Source organism: Rhamphochromis sp. 'chilingali' (assembly GCF_963969265.1).
Source record: "Rhamphochromis sp. 'chilingali' genome assembly, chromosome: 20".
Classification (NCBI taxonomy): domain Eukaryota; kingdom Metazoa; phylum Chordata; class Actinopteri; order Cichliformes; family Cichlidae; genus Rhamphochromis; species Rhamphochromis sp. 'chilingali'.
Window position 1 is genome coordinate 9858477 of NC_137947.1, and position 20038 is coordinate 9878514.

At 43.5% G+C, this 20038-nt stretch overlaps 1 protein-coding gene across 7 annotated transcripts in view; it reads left to right on the plus strand.

Annotated features, from left to right (window-relative positions):
- lyst (lysosomal trafficking regulator) overlaps positions 1 to 20038 on the plus strand; it is a 63634-nt gene that overhangs the window by 36083 nt on the left and 7513 nt on the right. For 5 of the 7 annotated variants that reach the window (XM_080869751.1, XM_080869752.1, XM_080869756.1 and 2 more), the window contains 33 exons: positions 106 to 262; positions 1991 to 2202; positions 2323 to 2389; positions 2903 to 3012; positions 3778 to 4147; positions 4238 to 4394; positions 4507 to 4680; positions 4772 to 4923; positions 5611 to 5801; positions 6500 to 6745; positions 7383 to 7556; positions 8417 to 8566; positions 9482 to 9619; positions 9700 to 9898; positions 9981 to 10109; positions 10905 to 11529; positions 12978 to 13158; positions 13895 to 14064; positions 14205 to 14435; positions 14624 to 14790; positions 15560 to 15712; positions 15823 to 15984; positions 16337 to 16528; positions 16626 to 16837; positions 16956 to 17165; positions 17442 to 17618; positions 17829 to 17905; positions 18009 to 18197; positions 18391 to 18536; positions 18633 to 18729; positions 18819 to 18880; positions 19047 to 19102; positions 19214 to 19366. In XM_080869751.1, the coding sequence (XP_080725877.1) occupies positions 106 to 262; positions 1991 to 2202; positions 2323 to 2389; positions 2903 to 3012; positions 3778 to 4147; positions 4238 to 4394; positions 4507 to 4680; positions 4772 to 4923; positions 5611 to 5801; positions 6500 to 6745; positions 7383 to 7556; positions 8417 to 8566; positions 9482 to 9619; positions 9700 to 9898; positions 9981 to 10109; positions 10905 to 11529; positions 12978 to 13158; positions 13895 to 14064; positions 14205 to 14435; positions 14624 to 14790; positions 15560 to 15712; positions 15823 to 15984; positions 16337 to 16528; positions 16626 to 16837; positions 16956 to 17165; positions 17442 to 17618; positions 17829 to 17905; positions 18009 to 18197; positions 18391 to 18536; positions 18633 to 18729; positions 18819 to 18880; positions 19047 to 19102; positions 19214 to 19366 (5886 nt within the window). The remainder of the gene's footprint in view (positions 1 to 105; positions 263 to 1990; positions 2203 to 2322; positions 2390 to 2902; positions 3013 to 3777; positions 4148 to 4237; positions 4395 to 4506; positions 4681 to 4771; positions 4924 to 5610; positions 5802 to 6499; positions 6746 to 7382; positions 7557 to 8416; positions 8567 to 9481; positions 9620 to 9699; positions 9899 to 9980; positions 10110 to 10904; positions 11530 to 12977; positions 13159 to 13894; positions 14065 to 14204; positions 14436 to 14623; positions 14791 to 15559; positions 15713 to 15822; positions 15985 to 16336; positions 16529 to 16625; positions 16838 to 16955; positions 17166 to 17441; positions 17619 to 17828; positions 17906 to 18008; positions 18198 to 18390; positions 18537 to 18632; positions 18730 to 18818; positions 18881 to 19046; positions 19103 to 19213; positions 19367 to 20038) is intronic. The other 2 variants (XM_080869754.1, XM_080869755.1) reach the window with 2 other exon arrangements.

The following is a 20038-nucleotide window of genomic DNA, read 5'->3' on the forward strand; positions in this document are numbered from 1 at the left end:
TGAACTTGGAGTGTATGGGATTGAAATTCATGATTTTTTTTTTTTCTTCTTCTTATTCCTACCTCCTCTTCTGCCTCACTTGCTCTTTCACTCTCTTCTTGCCAGAAGCTCCAGGTGTTGGCGGAGGGGGCGGCCCCAGCGGGCGATCTGTCTGAGGAGGTGGACGAGGTGCAGAGCTGCGGCGGCAAGCCCCCAGGGGAGGAGGAGGGCTACGACGCTGACAGCGAAAGCAACCCAGAGGACATGGCCAAGCAGGAAGAGGGTAGGTCCACACTTACTGCCACACTACCACACACACGCATGCTTTTATTCTCACTTACTCCTCCTCAAGGATCCATAGCTGCTGCACATACCAAACCACTTCAGATATTGTTACTGAGGCTGGTTGCAGTTCACACTTATATGAGTCTTATTACTTTTCACTGCCTATTCATTTTTCAGTTTATTTTCTGAACGCTATAAATCATTTTTACTTCAGATGTTTGTCTTCTCTGCATCTTGTTTTTATTGGCTATAACAACAACAGACTAACCTCGCTGGATTGAGAGGTCATGGGACCGTTATAACCTCTAAACCTGCTTGTTTTGAGTCTTGGGAAACCTTGTTTCTCACACTGTTAACTGTTTAATCGGTCTTTTTGCTGAATGATTAGTCCTTTCTGGAGTTCTGTGCATTCACTGGATGCTCTTTTTTTCAGTGCAAATGCACATACAGACAGTTACTTCTATAATAAAGAAAAAAACAACATCCTCCTTTGGTGTGCTGTGAAGGATGTGAAGCAATAAACGGTGGCTAGTTTTTAATTCATGCATATGACAAGGCAGAAAATGCGTTTAACCTCTTGTGTCAGCTCTGTTTCACCGCTTGCAGGTTAAAGACACGGCCCGATTACACTATTTTTGCTTCATCTCCTCAGAATAAAGTCATTGTTTTACGTTTTACAACTGCAGGCAACTAAATTCTTTTGGCCTCATGAGCTAGATCCTGTGACTTAAAGTCTTCATCAGATGGAAATTTTAGCTTCCTGGAAAACTCTTATGTCATGAGAAACAGAATCTTTAACCTTGAGTCATATTGAGCAAACCAACTTCAACTTCACAATGCAGTGCTATTTATTTGGTAATTAGCCTTATCTCGTGTTTCTGTAAAATCAAACCACTTATTTCCACTGAAAATCCTTTTTCAATGGTACATAGCTCAACTTAGGTAACTGAGCACAAGCACCAATGACTGTTCCTTTTTTCACACTCAATTAAAACTTGATCCTTTTTCCTGTATTTTTTTTAATCTAGCATTACAGCAATTCAAAATTATTTCTAATATTTAATAATAAAAATGTTTATTCCAGAATTTCTCTCCTCAGGCTGTTCTCGTTTTGTCCAAATTGGCTCCTGTAGCTGCTGCCTCCTCACATTTCCTGGTCTCTTAGCGGCGTTTACACTGCTCCAGATCCTTGTGTTTATTAGTTTGAGGTTAATTGAAAGGATAAAGACCATAAACATAGCGAAAAGTGACGTGAAATGCATACTGTAGACTTCCTGCAATTAAATTTAACCACAGACCAAACACAAGCATCAGTATAATGCACTATCAAGGCAGACGGGTATGACAGTTGGTACGTGGCTTTTAGTTTATATTTACTGCTAGCAATATGTGACTGGATGTGTGTGTGGTAGATTGTAACAAAGCGTGTAGCGGTGCACAGGAAGACAACCAAGCTTCTTTAATTAAAAGGAGTTTCTAGGAGCCGTGTGAGAGCCTGCTGGACTGCTTTCCTTGAAAACACGAGGCAGCTCTGCAGCTGAGCACAGAACTGAGGCAAATTCATTTTTATGCTCTACCTCCAAGAACCCAAGAGAGGGAATGCCTTTGAATCATGGTGCTGTTCAAGGAGCAGAGGGTGGCATATTGTGCCTGTGCTTTAGCAAGGCAGGCAGGCAGTGCCAATCTCTTGTTTGTGTCTCTGATCTTCTTCTGTTGGGTTTCTTAGGTTTGAAGGTGGAGCCAGCCGCATTGCATGAGTTTGTAGCAGTGGCAGACAGGCCCGGGCGAGGCGCGCTCCTGTTCCCAGAGATCTGTACGATGGAGTTGCAGCTACTTGCCTCTGGCTCCCCAGACCTGGAGGTTCTGAGTCATGTGTTTCACAGCCTGCTCAGTGCAGTACACGCCAATCACCACAATGCTGCTCTCCTCTATGACCAGGTCCCGCCAACCACAGTTTCCTCTTTGTGCTACACTTAACCACCTCCCGTATTTGTCTTACTTTACTACTCAGCTGTGGTCTGAAGAAAATGACTGACTGCTTTGTTCCTGTTTTCACAGGGAGGAGTCAAAACTATCCTGTCTGGCTTTCACAACATTCTCAGTCAAACAAACCACTCGTTCACAGGTTTGTTCTTCATCCTGCTTTATTTTTTTTCTGTCTTATCTGATCTAAACACATATTTTTCATGTGTGACGTCTCAGGAGGAGGGGAGCCCTCTCAGTTTGCTGTTTTCCTGAGATTTTTTCTGCTTCTGACATTTCAGCTGGGTCCCCTGGGCTCAGTGTCATGTTTTATCATAGGTACCTTTAGTAGTTCTTAGTCAGTCTTACCCGGTGGGCTTCTTTGGAACTTAAGTTGATCTTATTTAACATTATAATATCATGATGTCCAAAATCTAAAGGAAAAACAAGATAAGTGTTTGCTCTCTGTGGTGTTGGGGAGGATTTTTGTCCTTGGGATATTTTGTCAGCCAATTTCTAATGGCTAAAAGTTCAAATACAACATAGATTACATTCACAATTATTGAGAAAGCTTAAGAAAAATCATCTATTTTCTGTGGTAAGAAATTATTCTGATGCTTGCCAAAATGCGATGATAACTCTTTATGTAATCTGCTCTTCATTGGTCTACATTCAGATTGCCAGACTGTGCTTGTGGAGCTGCTGGTTGCCATGGTGAGCCAGAGGATCACAGCTGAGGAACTTGCTCTATTGAGTCGCCTCTTCCTGGAGAAGACCCCACCTACTGTAAATAGCCATCTCCTATCAGTCACTCAACAGTGTGCTGTTTGCTTGCACTCGTGATGCCTGACACTGATGTCTTCTTGTTCTCAGTGCCTGCATGCTTTTGCTTGTTTTAAAGCAGGAACAAGAATCTATTTTTAACACACCGTGCTGTCAGCCTCTCTTCTCACTTCTTGCCGCTTTAAAATGTATCAACACATAATGCTCCCTTAGGTAGCTTCATTCTGTATACAATTAACACCAAAGTGTGCAGAACAGATGTAATACTAGTACTTATTAACACACGTCTGCATTTAATTGGAATTCAGACGTCTATGAGAGCAGACAGGAAGGATTTATTTTTAACAACTTGCAAGGCAAGTTAATTTTGTCATCTGTGCGGATAACACACAACTCTTTGTGCTTAGCTGTATTCATCTGCATTCTTCATGGTTTGTTTGCTGGTTCTTTATCAATATTCTGCAGGTTTATTATGGATCACAGATAAATCAGTTACATTTCTTAGTGTATTAGCTTTTATGGGGGGGCTTGGTTTTGTTTTGTTTTTTTAAAGGGGACATATCTCTTTATTGGGTGTGTCAGGACACCCGCTGTGAAAATCGGCACGATCAAATATGTGGGGCTACCCATTGTGGCAACCCCTTGTGAATAAGAGAGCAGCTGAAAACAGCTTTAAGTTTAGGGTTACAAAAAAGCCCAGATTTAAGTGTTTTTGCATCAAATTTAAAACAGTTCCCCTAACTTCACATTTACTTTGTTACCTCCCAGGAGATTTTACTGAAGGGCATCTTACAAATTGTCGAAGCCAACATGAACATCGAACCTCTACACTTTCTGAGTTTTCCGATAATCCTTGGGGCTTCGACTCCGGGAGTGTTTTCCCCCAGCTCCAGACAGAACTGTGCCGCCGGAGGGAAAAGTGTTGGTTTGCCCTGGAAGAGCAAGCTGTCTCCAGGCCGTAGGGAGGGAGAAGCTGAGTACCAACCGAGCCACCTGCGCACCTCTCCCTGGCACATCGCCCCTCTCCACCTGCCCTTAGTTGGACAGAACTGCTGGCCCCATATGGCCAGCGGCTTCAGTACCTCTATATGGCTGAGGGTGGCCGAGCAGGGAGCGAAGGACGGGGACAAAAACAGGGGTGAGGCAGAACTCCTTTACTAAGAATCCTTTGTGCATGATGCCCATGAACACGAATCGTTTTTGACATTCTCTGATTATTGTTTTCCAGAAGAAAGTAACCCTCCTGCAGCTGAGTTGCACCATGCGTCATCTCAGGCAGGGACAAGATTGCTAGAGGAAGGACTCATTCATATTCTATCCATGGGCTCCAAGGCACTGATGCTTCAAGTGTGGGCAGACTTCTCTACAGGCTCTCTCACTTTTAGGTGAGCTCCAAGGAGTGCAGTCTCAAAGTAGTGTCAAAAGAATGAAGTGCTGTTTTTTAAGTATTCAGATTTTCTTGGACTTTAAGTATTCTAATATATTTCTTTTCCTCAGGATTTGTATAGACCCCAACGATGAGATAAAAGCAGGCCTGTTGGCACAAGCAGACTCAGCTGAGGGCCTGTTCAGTGGGGGCCAGTGGCAACACCTTGCCCTCACTTACAGCCAGCAGCCGGAGGGAAAGAAGAACGTCCACGGCCGCGTGGTCGTCTGGGTGTCTGGCATCTGGTGAGGAAAACTGACCGAAATGTAAGCTGTCGTTTGGCTCGCATGGTTTGATAAATAATTAAAATTCAGTCCAAACTGCCATTTTCTGTAGGAAGTGTGAAGTTTCTTTGGATTACACCCTACCCAGAAAGTCCAGTTTATCATCTGACAGCAACAAAACCTTCTGCATGTTGGGCCACTGTGTGCCATCCTCAGAGGAGATGGGAACACGCTGGAACATGGGCACTGTGCTACTCTTCAACGGTAGGGCTCCTGTTAAACTGAACTGAAGATAGTGTCTGTAATATCATACTTAGACATGCGCACTGCAGTCCGTTTTAATTGTTTAACTGCCCTCAGTGCTGCTCTCTGGTGGCACATTGATTATCACCTTCACTTTTACAAAGCAGTAGAAACTGTAGAAATGCTTTGTGATGCATTTGTATTTTAAAAGCGTATGCAGCTGTAGAAGGCTGCGCGTGGTGTGATGTGTGGCGTGCTGTGGATTCTCAGCATTCTCTCGGGAGGCTTACTGAATACTTCTCTGGTTACCTCTAATTGGCTGTGAAAGCCTTGCATCTAGGCGCTCTCGACCTATGAGCCCAACTGATGTGTTTAGACAAGCTTGGCCTCTCCGCTGTGGTTGGAATTCATTGTGTGTAGCAGGTTCTTCTTTGAAAAGCAGGACTGAAAGTATCAAGAAAAAAAAGTTGACCAGGACACCTCGGGAGTCTTGCATTGCATCAGCTCATGTGTTATTAATTTGCAGCGTATTAGTGGAATCATATAAATCATTAACTCTTTGAGTTCATTCAGGCTTTAGTTTGGATTTCTCACAAATCAATTTTACAGCTTCTGGATTGCACAAACACACAAAGATATTCCTTAAGAGAGAGGATATTCCCTTTTCCTAAGTCAAATAATAATAGATGTTTGCATGCCTCTTCTCAGGGTCTAGAATAGGATCTGAGGAGGCCTTCTACCTGTACACGAGTGGACCAGATCTCACCTCGATCATGCCCTGCAAGTATGGCAAACCCAGTGTAACATTCTCCAAGTTTGTCACCCAGGAAGGTCTGAAGTGTGAGCACGTGAGAGAGATTTTAATGAAGAGCAAGGATGTAGACACAACAACTTTGGTCGTAAGTCTCTTTTTTTTTTCTCTTCTTTTTTTTTAACACGAGGCATTAAAACATCAGCCGTGTCACAAAAAGTGTAATTATGAAATGAAGCCAGAAAAAAAAATGTTGCCGTGTTTGTTCATCTCTCACTCAATTCCTGCAATGCCCGCCGCCGACCCCTCTACTTATGCAGGGTGATTCAAGTGCTCTGTTAGCGTGGCAAATCCCCCCTATGTCTCATTTATTGTTTCATTTCACGGTGTATGAGTTATGTGCTGTTCCAATTAGCTGTCATTAATGATACTGCATGGTAGGAAGTAATTTGTCCCAAATGGGGAAAAACAACTATTATAGTTAAGCTGCAGTTATTTTAGTCAGACTGAAAATAGTTTTTCTCTTAAGTGGGAATTGCTTTGTTGATAATAGCTCATTTTTAGCTAATAGCTAAAAAAAGAAAAGCCAAGATGATAAGAATAAATGTTTGGCCATTTTTTTGTAACTTACTGTTAAATCTAACAACCCTTGCCCTGGTGTACATTTGTACCCTATTTGAGGACATTTTGGCTCCTTATTTATTTATTTTTAAAATTACTTTATATCTAATATCCTAAATCAAGTATCAACAAATTTCCCACGTGTGGGACTAATAAAGGTTATCTTATCTTAAGATATTACTTTTTTCCCAAAAAAGATAATTGTGTGCGTTGGTTTCTGCACAGGAGAGCCTGGCGGTCGTGTACGCCCCCAGCAGTCCGAGAGTCTACACAATTTATGAGCCTGTAATCAGACTGAAAGGTCAAGCAAAGACTGTGGTTACCCAGCGGCCCTTCAGCTCCAAAGAGGTGCAAAGTGTTTCCCTGGAGTCCGGTGCTCTCAGAGCTCTGCTCCCCACCGAAACCCACGGCCTGCAGAGTGTCCTGCACAAGATCGGAGGAACTGGAACTTTTGTCTTCCTCTTTGCACAGGTGGGATGATTTAACCCTTTCTCACCCAAGTGTCATACAGGCTGCCTGGACTTATTTTGTAATTTTGGCTTTAAAATTGCTACATAATTCTCAGCTTTCAAGAACTATTTGAATTTTCTCTCTAGCCCAAAATAGTTGAGGAGTTACAGTAATGTGAGGCACATATGGTAAAATCTAGAACCTGATTTTTCTGTCTGTGTGCACACAGCAGTATCTCGTGAATGCTTTGTGCTACCGTTATACACCAAATATCTCCATAAAGCTCATCTTCTCTTCTTTCCGAAACCAGTTGGGGTTTCTTTCTGACACAAACTGTAACAGAGTTATGATTATTTAAAGAGACCCAAAATAAGTAAAGGGTTAAATGTGAAGGGCAAAGCCTATATATAATATGTATGCAATTTGATTGCAGTATGTAGGAGAAAGAAGGTTCTTGAATGACTTTGGAGAATTTTTGTATTTGATTAATTATATTCCAGGCCAACTGATGAGGTGCCCATTAGTTCAGTTTCATTCATAAAGAAAGCATTTGACATTATTTTGTGCTTCTGTGAGATCTCAGTGGCCACAGCAGGCCCTCATGTTCACTCTGTTTTGTTTTTCCCCCCTTCGCCTCCTCTGGCACCGTTGTGTCCAGACAGTGGAGCTCAGTGACTGTGAGAAGACCCAGGCTCTGGCCCTGCAAGTGCTGCTGTCGCTGTCCAAATTTAACCAACACCGCATCCACGAAATGGACTGTTACCATGGTTACTCCATGATCCATCAGGTCCTCATCAAGCCCAAATGCATCGTAGGATATCACATGTTGAAAGTGAGTCACACCTTGAACTCTTGTCTTCTGTCCCTGCAGCCTCAGCTGATCTGCACAGTAAAATATATCCTCTATTTATTTGATTTTTGGGGGGCCATGAATCTGATCTGGCCCGACACACTGGTTCCTCTCTGAGCCGGTGTTGGTGACCCTGCTGTTACTTGACCCTCTGGCTGTGTCTGTAATTGAGCTGTGTAATGGCTCTGGCTGAAATGCATTGTGTCTGACTTGATGAAACACTGAGCTCCTGCAGAGTAACACAGCAACTCTGATTGCATTTGTCACTTTAGGCTTTCTCATCCTGTATTGTATAGCATAGAACTGCACTGATTAGTGGCATTAAATTCCCATGATCATTCCTATATAAAAGGAACACGCTGTGCTACAGTTGTTGATAGTTTCCATTTGTACCTTTCACTTCATGCTGTAAAAGAAATCTAATTCTGGTACCTTTCTTAAACTGGGGTAGTTACATTGTTAACCTGCATCTTAATGTTTTAACTGAGTGCAAGGCTGCAAGCTTCTGTCTTCAAGTAACAAAATGTACCAGAGACATAAAGGACTGCAAGATTTATGACCACTGCAGTGAATCTGGTCACAAATGATACTCTTTGATCGATACAGACAGGGCTGCTCGTGGAGTAAATGGAATTAGTTTTGACTGAGTTGACTGAGTGATAAGCACTCCAAATATTTCATGGAGAATGTATTGATTTTCTTCCTGCTTGAGATTCAGAACTAGAGATTATCAATATGTTGAGGTGTGTTTCTGATGAGAGTGAACGGCGCCCTGTGAGTTATTATCACAGAAACTCTACAGAAGTCGTTGCGTTTCTGACGGCCACGATTTTTCTTCCTAGACTTTACTCGATGGGTGTTGCAGTGGACCCATCCTCATCCTCGGAGAAGACGGTCAGTTCCATTTGGACGCGGAGTCTGTGGCCGTGGTTCAGGATTTAAGGCTTCTCTCAGACATTCTGTTGGATTGGAAGATCTGGGCCAAGGCGGAGGTAAAGACTGCATTACAATTAAATGTAACTATGGCACACCGTCTAATTCAATTACATCGTTTTGGTCAGGTCCATCACGTCCAAAAGCAACATCCATGTATTTGCACACATATATTTTCTTAAGAACAGTTTTTATCATTTATCATTTACATCAAAAAGAAACTGTAACATTACATCAAGTTAAAGTCCATCGCCCTTCGTGCGAGGATATCTGTAATGTAAACATCCAGAAAGCCTCTCTCCTCCTTAATAACAACTCATCATCTCCACTCTCCTCGGTGGAAATAAGTAGAGCATAAATAAATAATGTATGATGTTTTTGAAGGACACTGTGTCTAACAAAGGCAGACAAAACATGAAAAACTAAGCAGGTGAAGATGAGCAATCACACATTCATTACTGTGAGGATACTTCAAATGAGCTGCATTTCTAATGCAGTTTGTTCAAGATCTAATCATTCATTTTCTCATCACACCTGAAGGTACAGTTGTAAAGAAAAGAAGGAAAGTTGTCTTTTTTTCTGAATGACTTTTGTGAATCTCAGCGTTTCTGGTTTTTTCAGGGTCTGTTCATTTATTTATTTATTTATTGTTATTGATATCCTCTCCTGAACAGACAGAAAGCTTAAAACATTATCAGCTAAATGATGAGCTTCTTAGAAATTCATACATTAACTCTAGTGGCCATAGTCACTGATTTTAGTTCTCCCACAAAATCCCCGCGGCCTCTGAAGCGCTTTAAGGTTTTATCTTCTGGTGAATCAAATGTTTTCGGAGAAAGCATCAGTTAGTGGTTATTCCTGCAGTTTTTGTGCTGCAGACGACATTTTTTAAAATCAAAGAGTCCGTGAGGATTCTTTCCAGAACTGTTTTACTGTCTCAGCCGTCATATGGTGTCATTTACTGTTTGTGTCAGTGCGGAGTGTGGGAGACGCTGCTCGCTGCCTTAGAGATCCTCATCAGGGTTCACCACCCTCATCAGGTCTTTAACATCCGTCAGTTCCTCAAGGCTGAAGTAGTGCATCGCTTCCTGCTCACCTGTCAGGTATTACAGGTAGGTCGCTGCCACAGAGCTGCTTCACATTCCCTTCCCTCTTCCTTCCTTTTTATTTTAAATATCGTGTTTGTTTTAAGGAACATCGGGATGAGCATCTCACGGCGATCCCACAGGAGGTGTCTTTGTCATTCATCAAAATCATCCAGGAAGTACTCGGGTCTCCTCCTGACATGGATCTGCTAAAACTGATCTATAACTTCCTGATGGCAGTGCACCCACCTACCAACACCTACGTCTGCCACACTCCATCCACCTTCTACTTCTCACTGCATATAGGTGAGGAAGCGGTTACAGCTGAGCGCACCGGCTCCATATCAAAGATCCATTAAGCTAATGTGCCATGTTCCTTTGATGTCAGATGGGAAGCTGTACCAGGAGAAGGTGCAGTCCATTATGTACCTAAGACACTCCAACAGCGGAGGAAAGTCTGCCAGCAGCTCTGTGGTGTCGCTCTCCCCGACTGCTTTTGCCGATGCTCCTCATGACGGTACAGCTGCTCCAACTAAACACCAACCTTAATGCACTCCCAGTACCCTAACACAGCAGATAATTAAATACAGACCTCAGGTTGTTGCTTTGAATGATATTATAAATCGAAAGCTCAGCAGTGCTTTTATGAGAGTATGTGCCTCTAACAAAGGAAATTTGTTTAACATGTTTAGTGCTGTATCAGCCTGATTACGTTGGGTTTTTCCCCCTCACTCTGTGATGAATTGGTCTCAAAAGTTTTATTTTAAGAACTTAATGTAAACATCATTACTTGTGGGAAAAAGCTGATGCATGAGCATTAGGTCATTATAACTCTCCCTCCCATCCTCCTCTGCTTTTAGCTTTTAAAAAGACTTGAAATAACCTCAGCTTGATGTAAGTCTATTAGAGCCTCTCTTTGTAATACTTTGTGATATAAATTCAACATATCTAATTACTCTATCGTTTTACCTCTTTTGACTGAGCATTTATTATTCCTGGTTTTACTTTAAGAGCCCCATTTTGCAATCACGGTGTTTCTTTTTGATTTATATTTTATTTTAGTTAAACTTTAGCAAGCACATGAGTAATTCCTACAATACTTTGTGATCAACTCAGCTATAAGGGGATAGATTTAATTTCCTAGTCCTGTTTAAACAAGGACGCATTATGTTGTTCGCCGCAGCCCGCTGGTCTCTGAGTATTTGTATTTGCACTTTAAGTGTTGTATACTATGCGTGCATACAAATAAGGTGCTCTGCAGCCTTTAATTGAAGCATTTGCAAATACTCAATGAGTCTCTTGTGTTTTCCAGGCCATCTCCATGCTTCTTCCCTTGATCATGGAGGTGATGATCAGTCATTACGTGCCCCTAGTCTGGGGCCGTCTCCGTACTCTTCGCCTCTGCTGACGCCTCGGCTCGGACGCAGTAGCTCAAACGAGGCAGCCGAAGGTGACGGGGCGTCCCTCGCCACTCATCAGGCTCTCGGAAGCACAGAGACGCTCAAAAAGGGCGGAGGTGATGAGCAGCTCCTCAGCAGCTGTGAGTCTGCCAAGACGATATGTGAGGACAAAGACGCGGGCGAGGGAGCAACCCCGCGCACACCATCCATCAGTGTGGAGGAGGAGCGGGATGAGGCAGCAGAGGTCGACAGCCTGGCAGACGGGAGCGTTGGGGTGGCAGAGTCCGAGGACAGGTTCGAGTGGGTCATGGACGAGGCGCCACGCCGACCTGACAGCCTGAAAGGCATCCCATCCTTCCAGAGGAGCCACAGCAATCTTGCTAGTCTGGGTCTGGCCTTCCCAGCTACAAATGGCTCGCTGACAATCAGCCGGTGGCCCACAGCTGCTGACCGGAGCTCCATACCTGAAGACTGGGAAAGTTACACCTACTCTCCTGGCTATGAGAGGGCTCACAGCAAGACTGAGTCCAATGACAGGTATGTAGTTCTCTTTAACATGGCAGCTTGATATACTGTGAATGAATAAATAAATAAAAAAACACTCGGGATGTTTTAAGCGCTCATTATCATAAGTAATTATGTTTATGCAGTAGGGCTGCCACAAACGATTATTTTGATAGTCGACTAGTCACCGATTATTTTTGTGATTAGTCGACTAATCAGATCATCATCCATTGGACGTACAGCGTACAGCTTATTGCACCAGCAGCATCTGGTCTTATATAACTATCATTAGCTTACAGCTTGAAGTGTTTGTGCTAACTAAAAATAAAGACAAGATGGTAGTTTATTAATTTTTAATGAAATTTGCAGATTGTTTCGGTGAAGTTTAATAAACTCCTTGCTTTCTAAAATATAACAGGACACCGGAGTATATTATCCAGTGTCTCAAACTTCTGATGATCAGCTGTCTGCTTGAAGTTTATTTAGCTGTGCAAAAACTATAACTTTAATCTTAGCCAAACCGATTTACTCAGGAACAAATAAAATACTAAAGAAAGCCAAACAATAACATTTTAAGTTATCTAAGTGACTTATATATCATGTTTAACCTGAGTAGCGAAAGACAGTGGTGGGTTTGAAAACGATTTGCCGGGAGTCCGGTGTTCTCACGGCTCTAGTTAGCCTTGCCCCCGCCTAGCTAACGAGCTAGTGGGTAACAGACGTCTCCGAAAACGTCGGAGAGCTTTTGAAAATATGTGGTGTCTTGATAAACTGAGCAGATATTTGAGGTTTACACAGCTACATTCTCGCCTGAAAATATGTTAAACGTTTATTTTGTGACCCAGAAAGAATAATAGGAGTAAAGTTAAAACTAACTAGCTGCCGCCATTGTTGACAACTGCGCTGGGCTGCGCTATGAATTCTGGGACACAGCTTCTTCTTCTTCGGGGTTTAACGGCAGCTGGCATCCTTGTACATGCAGTGCTGCCATCTTCTGTTTCAGTCCGTTATTACACCCTTAAATCCTACTACTCATTCCTGCGTCCTTTGTGTTCTTACAAAGCTTCAAACGATGCGTCGACTATTAAATTAGTCGTCGACGATTTTAATAGTCGACATAATCGTGACTAGTCGACTAATCGTGGCAGCCCTATTATGCAGCCCATAACAAACTGTGGCCAAGCTGCAGTGAGCAACAGTTTATCTAAATCCACGTGCACGTGGGTTTAGCTCTGAATGTATCACCAGAAACGTCTCGCATCTGATAATGACCAGAGTCGGGATTTGCATAATCTTCATAAAGCATGTGCTCAGAGTAATAATCCCCAGCCAACTATGACAACGATTTGTACTTCCGTGATAGATTCAGCTTATTCCTCCTTGTTATATTAAATTCAACACTCTGTCTGTACTTGACTTAGTGTTATTTGGTTGGTGTAGCCGTTCATGTGCAGTAACATTCGTCTTGGTGTGTTTCTTAGGTCCAGCACAGAGGATTGCCTGGTGCTGATCTGCTGTGGGCTCTATGATCTTCTGAGGGGCATCTTGCTGCTGTTGCCTGACCTCATGCTTGAGGAGGTGATGGACAAACTCATCCAGACAGAGGCCCTCATCGTCCTGGTCAATCACTCATCACCGCTCATCCAGCAAGGAGTCATGAAGGTTGGTTTCTCCTTAGAGAGTCTGATGTACTGTAAAGCAGAGGGGGGTCTGATTCTGCACCAGGAGTTCATTTTCATCCCAGTATCTTCTGCAAAATACTGTTACGGGCTGTAGGATGTGTGAGCTCATTGCCATTCCAACAAGCTGTAGTTACACATTAGTTTTGTATTTTATGCTTTGCAGCAAGCACTTTTTCCCCCGAGATACCTCACACTGAGCTTTTAGAAAGCTGGGAACAGCTTGGACAGGCTGAACACTACTTTTTTCCTTAATGCTTTCAAATCCCATCAAAACTCCAAATCACAAATGTGTCACTGAATAGCCTTTTGTTTTACTTTTGTGTATTTTTAAGAATTTTATAAACTAGGTGGTTATTGCAGCTAAAAGGTTTGCACACTGAAACTTCACTACACATTTTCTTTTGTTAATCATAAATTACTTGTAAATAGTGGCTCTTTGGGAAAAACCTTGCATTCAGCCCACTATATTTTCCAACAATTAATCCAAATTTTTTTGTGCATATCCCTCCTAAATGCCAACACACATGTGGTTCCTGTGGAGCATAGGGGCAGTGCTACAACCCAATTGTCAGAGGTGAAAGGGTGCAACAGCTGTTAATAAAACAAACAGGAGGATTGTCGTAATACCACGGATGCCTCTATGAGGCTGAGGGATAACACTGGCGCTGTACTCCTCTGTACTGACAGGCGTAATTTATTCTGCTTCTCCCACCCAGCTGCTGGACGCCTATTTCACCAGAGCTCTTAAGGAGCAAAAGGAGAAGTTTCTGAAGAATCACGGTTTCTCACTGCTGGCCAACCAACTATACATCCACCAAGGCAGCCAGGGGCTCCTTGAATGCTTCTTGGAGATGCTGTTTGGACGGCCGGTGGGCCTGGAGGAAGAGTGAGTACATAACATCCACTGCACCACAGGCGCATGATTGCACATTAATATGTATAGAATTGTCTGCCGTATGAATAATGTTGGATGCAAACATATTCTTCATGTTGTGCCACATTGTTCTTTCTCGTGTTTCTCTTTAGTCTGGACCTGGAGGAAATGGAAAATCTCTCACCCTTCAGAAAGCGCTGTATCATCCCAGTGTTGGGTCTTATTGAGAACTCTCTGTATGAGAACTCTTTGGTGCACAACATCCTGTGTATGCTCCTGCAGCTCATCAATGCCTGCCCCAAGCTGGCAGACATCCTGCTAGACCACGGACTGCTCTACGTGCTCTTTAACACCCTGTCTACCCTCAATGGCATGGAGAACGGGTACGACTGCCAGAACAGGGAATGATTCATTCAGACATCTCCACGGGTTCATAGCACGTTTGTGTTGAACCTTTGAGCCAAGAATTAAATCATTAATCCTCTTATTGTTGGTTGATCTGGCACATGTGAGTGGTAGACTGACTTCCTGTGCTTCATATTTTCTTGTTTTCCTTGTCCTCCCTCTGTAGTATTCCCCTGAATGACTACAAACTCCTGGTGTGTGACATCCAGCAGATGCTTGTAGCTGTTACTATTCACTCCTGCAGCTCCTCTGGGTCCCAGTACTTCCGCATCATCGAAGACCTCATTACCTTACTGGGTTTCATGCAGACCAGCAAGATGCGTCGCACACAAGGTGAGAACCGTATTTCGATACACATGCAAAACACATCAGTCTTGTCACCTCCCATGCTCTGCAATCGTGGATGATATTAAGCTGTCAAGCTTGGCTACAGAAACAAATAGGGCTGTCACTTTATTATCTCCATCTGCAGAGTGGAAACTCATTTGAGAAATATCTCCCATTTTCATCTTCCCACCAAATGGTTTTCTCTCATTTTTCCCTTTTATTTGCTCTCTGAAAAATATCTCTCCCTCCTCTTCCCCATTAGCACTTATTTCCTCGCTATATTTATGATCTGATATTATCATTCTGTGATCACAGAAGCATTAGAATGGCATTATGAGTGTGTATCTTTTTATTTTTGGTTGTTTTTCATTTCAGATATTATATTCAAATGTTCAGATGTATTATTAACATTATGGGGCTCTGTGCAAAAAAACATTTTGTATTGTTGTTCTCAACTTCTCATAATTATTCTAAGTCTTAATTGTACAGCACTTTGCAGTTTGCTTATTTCAACTTAATGACTGTGTCCTTGTTAGTGAGGCGTGTGTGTTCATCACTAGTGTAATCAACACCATTAAATGCCGCATGAGGCTACCTGTGCTGCTCTGTCTGCAAGTCCTGTTGTCATTAATTTTAGTGTTGTCAGTATCAAAGAGCAGTAATTAATTGTAAAATTGACTAACCTGTCAGTTGACTGTAGCATGAAGAGCGTGACCTTGAGTCACTCATCAGAAGCAGGTTGGCTCTAACATGACACAAATCTTTCTTTTCCCAGAGATGGCTGTGGCTTTGCAGTTCCGTGTCCTTCAGTCGGCGATTGAGTTTATAAAAACGACCGCCAACCAGGAACCTCAGAAACTGAGCACTTCTGTTAACGCTCCAAGCTCTCCGCATCACGCCATCTATCAGAAACGCAAGAGCATCGCCGGTGAGTGTCTCAAACTGGCTCTGGCACTGTAGAAAGCTGCAGTCTGCTTCTGTGCTGCTGGAGGTAGAAATGTGTCTGTTTATTGATCGTCTCTTCATCCCGATCTGAAGGTTCCATTGCCATCAAAGACTCCATTATCCCCCGCATCCCCAGGCAGCACTACTGCTCCTATGGCCAGATCCCCTTGTCCCCTCCATTCAGCTTCCTGTCCCAGGACTCCCCCCTCCCTTCCCCCACTGGAGCTCCATCGTACATGCTCCACTGTGACGCAGGTAGCTGGGACTGCGGTCCACAGCGGAAAACATCCTCCCTGTCAAGGGGCATGTTTCCCTCTCATGCAGTGAACTCACCCTGTCCCCAGGACCTCACCTTGGGGGTTAATTTGCCCAGTACCCCAGTGTGTTACTGGTGCCTTCTCTGTGTGCATGTGAGTGTGTGAGAGATCAAATGCTTAACTTCGTCAGTGTTAAGCATTCCAGCACAGATGACTATTTGATTAGTGAATCCTAATAATTTTCTCTTTACCAAAAACACGTGTGCTTATCCTTTCTGAAAACTGGCTAATTATCCCAGACTACCAATTTTATAACCACATTCGAGCACTTATCAAGATTGTTCTTGTAGGTCGGCGCCGGTTCTCTCTGGCCCAGACTGACTCTCTGCTGATGCGAATGCGCTCTGTAGCCAGTGACGAGCTCAACCAAATGATGCAGAGGAGGATGAGCCAGGAAAACCCCATCCGTGCCAGTGAGACCGAGTTTGTCCAGCGGCTGCAGAGGCTTGTGGTTCTTGCCGTCAACAGACTCATTTACCACGGTACACAGCCTGGTGTTTCTTTGAATGATCTGGTCTAAACCCTTTATGAACACTGCACGCTAATCCTGCTTCTGTTTTTTTGTTTTCCTTATTTTAGATGTGAGTCAAGATTTATTTGATCTGCTGAATATCCCAGAGTGCACAGACCAACAGCTTTTCACACCAGATCCAGCTGATCAACCGCACGAAGATGGTGGCTCCGCTTCTGTCCCGCACTCTCCAACTCCCTTCACTCTACCTCCTGCGAGCAAGAAGAGCTTCCAGAAGGACATCCTCCAGCTCATGATGGACGGGATCAAAGTCAGCCTGGTACGACAGCAGTCCAGTTGAAGCTTTTTCATGCTTTAGAAGCTCTTATTTGTAAACCTCTACTCTGAGCGTTGTAGCGTTTGATGGCTAACCTAGTGTTGCTACTGTGTATCCGTAGGGGAGCACAGGTCGTGGCGGAGCCCCGCATCAGCAGTGGCGAAGGATCCTGTGGTCCTGTCGGGACACTTTTCGGGTCCAAATTGGCCGTTTGCTGGTGCACACACTCAGCCCTGCACTTCCTCTATCAGACAGGAAGGAGGCACTTCAGTTTGTGTTTGATCCCAAACATTTGGATATCCTCAAGGAGAGTCTCAGCCCTGGACTAGAGGTGAATGTGATTTGTCATGTTAACTCCCATGAATTAGACCCTAAAGTGAGATATTTATGTTCATTTTAATCTATATAATGAGAGAAATTGCGGATTAGGTACAGAAAAAAACTCTTTAGCTTTAAAAGTTCAAAAATTGGTGTCTTTCCCTGTTCATCCCCCTGCCAGACTTTACTGAAAGCTAGATGAAGCTCGGCTCCAATAGCCAGTGTCTGTGACTTACTTCAGACACAAATAAACTAAAGTCTGCACTTTCTTTTCTCTCGCCGCTCTCAGCACGGACCAAAGTTGTCGCTGTACCTGTACGAGATGCTGCACGATCACAAGGATAACCTCACCAAAGAAGAGCAGAGCGCCGTGGGTGTATTCATGACCTCTCTCAAGCTTTGCGGTCATCGCTGCATCCCACCCAATGCTCCACACAAACAAGACTTGCTCAAGGCCATAAAAGAGGTACGTCCTACACGGTCATTGTCAAAGAGTCATTGTTAAAGGAAAGGGCACCAGCTTCCAGGCTGCTTTAGTCTGACCTAATTCACCTGTTCCCTTCAGCTGTATGAAATATATTAACTTTAGTGCAAGCAAAAGTCTGTCTTTGATAACCTGACAGGCTGTGCTTAGCATTTTTCTTATTATTCAGATAAATTTGTTTACCTGCAACAGGAAAAATTCAAGTATGAAGCAGAAGAGAAAACAAGTAAAGTGGCATGGGAAAAGAAAATGGCAAATGCTCAGAGGAAGTGAGTATAATTCTTTTCTTTCTTTTTTCTATTGTTAACAGACAGAATCATATGTTAGTTTGTTTTATTTCGTTCGCTCACTCTTTTTATTTTTCCTCTGCAGTCTTATCCAGAGGCTGGATGGAAAGTCAAAGGATATATCCAAGATTGCAGCCGATATCACTCAGACTGTGTCCCTCCGGCAAGGCATGGAGAGAAAGAAAGTCATCCAGCACATCAGGGGCCTCTACAAGACCGACCTGAGTGCCAGCCGCCACTGGCAGGAGCTGGTGCAGCAGCTCACACACGACCGGTAGGAGTTGTTCATGATCTACATTACTGCTCATGTCATCCTCGCTGTGGCTGCTTGTTTGTTGGTTTTGGTTAAAGTGCGAATAAAACAAATCAAATACTTCCCTTTCAGACCTGCAAAGCTTTCTTTTGTACTGATGTAAGGTTTTGAGTGTGCTTTTTTAGTTTCTTTTTCTTTATTTTTTTTCCTCCAGTGCGGTTTGGTATGATCCCACATCCTACCCAACTTCCTGGCAGCTGGACCCCACCGAAGGGCCGAACCGTGAGCGACGGCGGCTACAGAGATGCTACCTCACCATCCCAAACAAATACCTGCTCAAAGACAGACGCAAGCCTGAAGGTGGGAGGAAAAAATGCTCTTTGGCTAAATTTTGTGTCGCACTGGTGTCTCCCAAATCTCATATTTCTTTTTTTTTTTTTTTTTTTTTTTTAATAGAAACTGTGAAGCCACCGCTGTCCTTCCTGTTTGAGGATAAGACTCACTCCTCCTTCTCCTCCACTGTTAAAGACAAAGCCACCAGTGAATCCATCAGGTATAACATCCTGCTTCTTTCTTCCTGTAACCCTTTAAGTGAACATGTCATGTCAGGTTGTAAGAAAAACGTCATTCTTTTGTCCTTAGGTTCACCAGACGTTGCATCAGCGTTGCCCCTTCCAGAGAAACAGCAGGGGAGCTTCTTCTGGGTAAGACACCGGCCACTGTTTACACAGAGCTCCATAATCTGCTCTCTCTGAGGCACCGCGGAGTATTGCTCCTCCATCACACACAAGCATTTGCTATTTATTCAGTAAAGGAAGCGTTTGTTTGTCTTGCGTTCAAATCTCACTCTCACCCTGTGCTGTCTCACAGGAAAGTGTGGGATGTACTTTGTGGAGGACAACGCTGCTGACGCTCATGACAACCAGGTAAAGCCAGAGCACCGTTCAGGCGTGTTCCCTGCCAGAGGAATGACAATAATTTCTGCAATAATTTCCGCCTGGCTACTCAACACCGAACATGTTTGTGTGTCTGAGCAGAGCCTGCACGGGGAGACCGAGGCACCTTCTTTCTCCTGGACGTACGAGGAGATCAAGGAGGTGCACAAGCGATGGTGGCAGCTAAGAGACAACGCTGTGGAGATATTCCTCACCAACGGCAGGACGCTGCTGTTGGCCTTTGACAACTCCAAGGTGAGTGGAGTCAGAGGGGCTTTTAAATAAAAGACACCGGATCGTTTGTGGAAGGTTTGGTTAATGCTCATGATTAATAAACAGTAGATCTTGTAAGTTGTTTACTTTAGCTGTTCAACATAACTATTGCAGAGCGCTGACTGGACTAGACTACCCAGCAGATTACAGGAGGAAATATTCCAGTCTGTGTTTTATCTGAGTATAAAATGTAACCGCACAGGATGGACTGTGATTAAAAATGATAAAACAAAGAAGCATAGTGATGGTCAAAGAGAAAGATTGGACAAAATCACAGTTTCAGAAGAAGAAAAAATAAATGCTGTGGGAGTTAATTGTTGAATTGCCTTTTTGGTATTCTGCTCTTGAAACCTCTGGCTCTGTAGTGCTCCGTGCGAGAAATCGATCTTGACAATAAGCCATGATAATAAGATTCAGTAGCATCGCACTCTGCTGTGAAAATATATCGTTATTTTGCAGTGGCTTAAAGTGATACACTGAGAGAAAGTTACAATATGGTCAGACAGATGGCTTATTGCTCATGCTTTTAATTCAGAAAAATCAAAGGGCGTGCCGACCTACTGAGCACACGAAAGCCAAACAGATAATGTTTGCAGACTTCTGAAAACCTTTCTGTCAATAAGGCAGGAAGAAAAGTTTTCCATTTCTCCTTTG